This window comes from Bemisia tabaci, chromosome 6 (assembly GCF_918797505.1).
Source record: "Bemisia tabaci chromosome 6, PGI_BMITA_v3".
Taxonomy (NCBI): Eukaryota; Metazoa; Arthropoda; class Insecta; order Hemiptera; family Aleyrodidae; genus Bemisia; species Bemisia tabaci.
In genome coordinates, this window is record NC_092798.1 from 44641848 (window position 1) to 44644536 (window position 2689).

At 42.2% G+C, this 2689-nt stretch overlaps 1 protein-coding gene across 1 annotated transcript; it reads right to left on the reverse strand.

Moving 5' to 3' along the window:
* Positions 1-360: 360 nt before the first annotated feature.
* LOC109037192 (uncharacterized) lies at positions 361-2475 on the reverse strand. The gene has a single exon (XM_019051730.2). It carries the CDS (start codon positions 2473-2475, stop codon positions 361-363), a length of 2115 nt encoding a protein of 704 aa, XP_018907275.2.
* Positions 2476-2689: the final 214 nt, after the last annotated feature.

Consider the following 2689-nt stretch of genomic DNA (forward strand, 5'->3'; position numbering starts at 1 on the left):
GTACTTTTTGAGGTCCCCGGTCATTCGCACCCCAAAAAGTCAGTACTGCGCACGCACATAGGAAAATGAAAATTACATGTAAAGAAAGCCCTTTGTATGGGCTTTCCAACGGTATATTGGTTTTTCCGGGGAAACAATTTTGTCACGAGATACATGCCTTCAATGTTCACCGTAGCGGTTCAGGTCCTATTAAATATTACATGAATCAGGGCACTAATTTTAGACAGTTACCGACCTCATTTATAGATTGCTTAATGTGGGTGAAAAAATTAATAATGAGAATATCTGCAGTGTCAAACCACATTTTTGGATAAAAAATGTAGAAATACCTTAAAAGGAAAAAAAAAAGACGGACTCACGTTACTCATCCTGTTCAGAATTGACATCGCCCTCCGATGCGTCGTCTTGATTGTCCCGTCTTTTCATCATTGGAAAACAATCTTGCAGAAATGCAGCCGGTGACTCGAGGTCTTCCAAATGCCGACCAAAGAACAGATACCACACAATAGCCACGACATGCGAGCAAGGACACACTGTCCTAGCCCCATTGAGGCATGTGCAGTAGCTGCCAACAACAGCTTTTGACGAAGAAGTGGCTGCGTCGATCAAGATGAAAATGTTATACACTTTGTTTGACCTATGCCGCGACACTTGTTTTGCTTTCACAAATATTGGGCTCTGGAGGGTTAAGTTGAGCGCACTGAAGTCTGGCATTAAGTCGTCTTTGCTAACATAAAACTGGTTATCGCCAGCTTTATTAAAGTGGTCCGAAATGTAATTTTTTGCCCATTTAAGCTGATACGGCTCGGCAAAAGATTTCACTATTTCGGGGCTCCACGCTGGGATCTGCTCGAAATGACTAGAATTCATGATCTGAAACTGGCTGGTTCGCCGAATCAAGTTTCCTTCCTCCACAACCCCTTGGATGATGTTGGGTGTGTTCAGATGTTGGAGCATTTTGACAGCAACCTGCGGATCGTCACCATCACTACTGAGACGTTTGAAAAATGCATTGTGGACCGCGGCAGCAATTTTGACGTCATCATAAAGATGAGGCACTCCCAACGCCGGGATTCGGGTCTTAAAGTATTTAAATCGTTTAAGGGAACTGTTCACGCTTTCTATGACCCACCTCAACTTTGTACACAATCGATTCTGATTTGCCTCGTATGCCGTCAGTTGTGCTTTACCTTTACTGCATGTGGGTATCGAAACTTCAAACCCCAGGTTCTCTAAATCTTCCCTCCTCCTTTCGAAACCCCGATCTAACACGAACACATCTCCTTTTTTGAAAAAATGTTTAAACCATGGAGTACTCATAATATGCTGCAAAATATCCCCGTCCTCTACACTGCCAGCCCATAATTCATCAGGGCCAAAAACATCGATAATCAAACCGTTTGTTGTCACGGCTAGCATGGGCTTCACGTAATTAGTTTTTTTTTGACCACCAAAAGTAGCACGTTGAAAAGCAAAATTGACGCTTTTATTCAGAAACAGGTAGGTTCCATCCCACACAGTCATGATTTTTGAGTCACTGTCCGAGATCCCGTGGATAGTGCGCGCGATTTTTGTGGATTCCTGGAACACTTTCTCACGATTCACGGCCCTATTCAAGTAAATCGGAACGAAACTCTGTAGCAAATGATCTCGCGCTAGAGATATGTACCGCGACACAGTGCTTTGTGAAATCGATAGCAAAGCTGCTATTTTATTCTCGGCTAAAGCTGTATACATGTGCATGAGATACGCACCCAACACAACGCGGTTTTTTGCATTATCCTGCTCATTAACTTGAACGAATTTTAATAAATCCTGAAATTGCACTTTAGTAAGGCCTGTCCAATTAGAAAAATCATCTACAGTGTCCAAAAAACACTCACTTTTGTTGGCTTCATCAGCAAAAGATGCTGCAGAATGATTTCTTAATTGGTCTATAATTGCTACAAGTTCATCTGCAGACAAAACTGCATCTTTTAAATCAGTCTGTAATAGTTTGTTAATACAGTCAACATTGAAATCGTCATTTTTTACATGATGTGTGCAACACCTACTTGTTTCCTTGATGATAAGTCTATATTTGACGAGAGCCAGAGTTCTCAAGCTCTTACTGATTTCAATGCGTTTTCTGCTAGATCTTTTGCAACCGAATATGCAGTGTGAATGGCTACATATTGGTGCTTTGATTTTCAGAGTAATTTTTTTTGTCGGTAGAACACTTCCATTTGCACTATCACAATCACTGTCGCCATCAATACCGCCGTCACTAGATTCATCAGGAGAATCAAAAGCCTCCACACGATCCCGAAACCGATGTCTACTGTTTTCCTTGTAGCAAGCCGTACAGAAAAGTAAACCTTTGAACCAATGCTTTTCGCGTTTGGCCTTTTTTTCCAAAGAGACTCCGCACTTCGAACAATTTTCCGACGGCACTTTCGACGTATTACCACGACAAGAATCCGCGAGAAGATCCATCTTGCGACCAGGTAGTGCACAAACTGATTCATATTTGTTTTCCAAAGGTTAGCAGGTGAGGAAAACACTGCATGGACAGATCTCAGAATCGAAGATAAAATGATAACGATAAAATCAGAGCTCTTATCAAAGTGGGCTGCCGTCCATGCAGCGGCGAGCAGGGAGAGAAAGATGCAGATATGCAGAAAGAGATGCAGATATAGAGACGAACCTG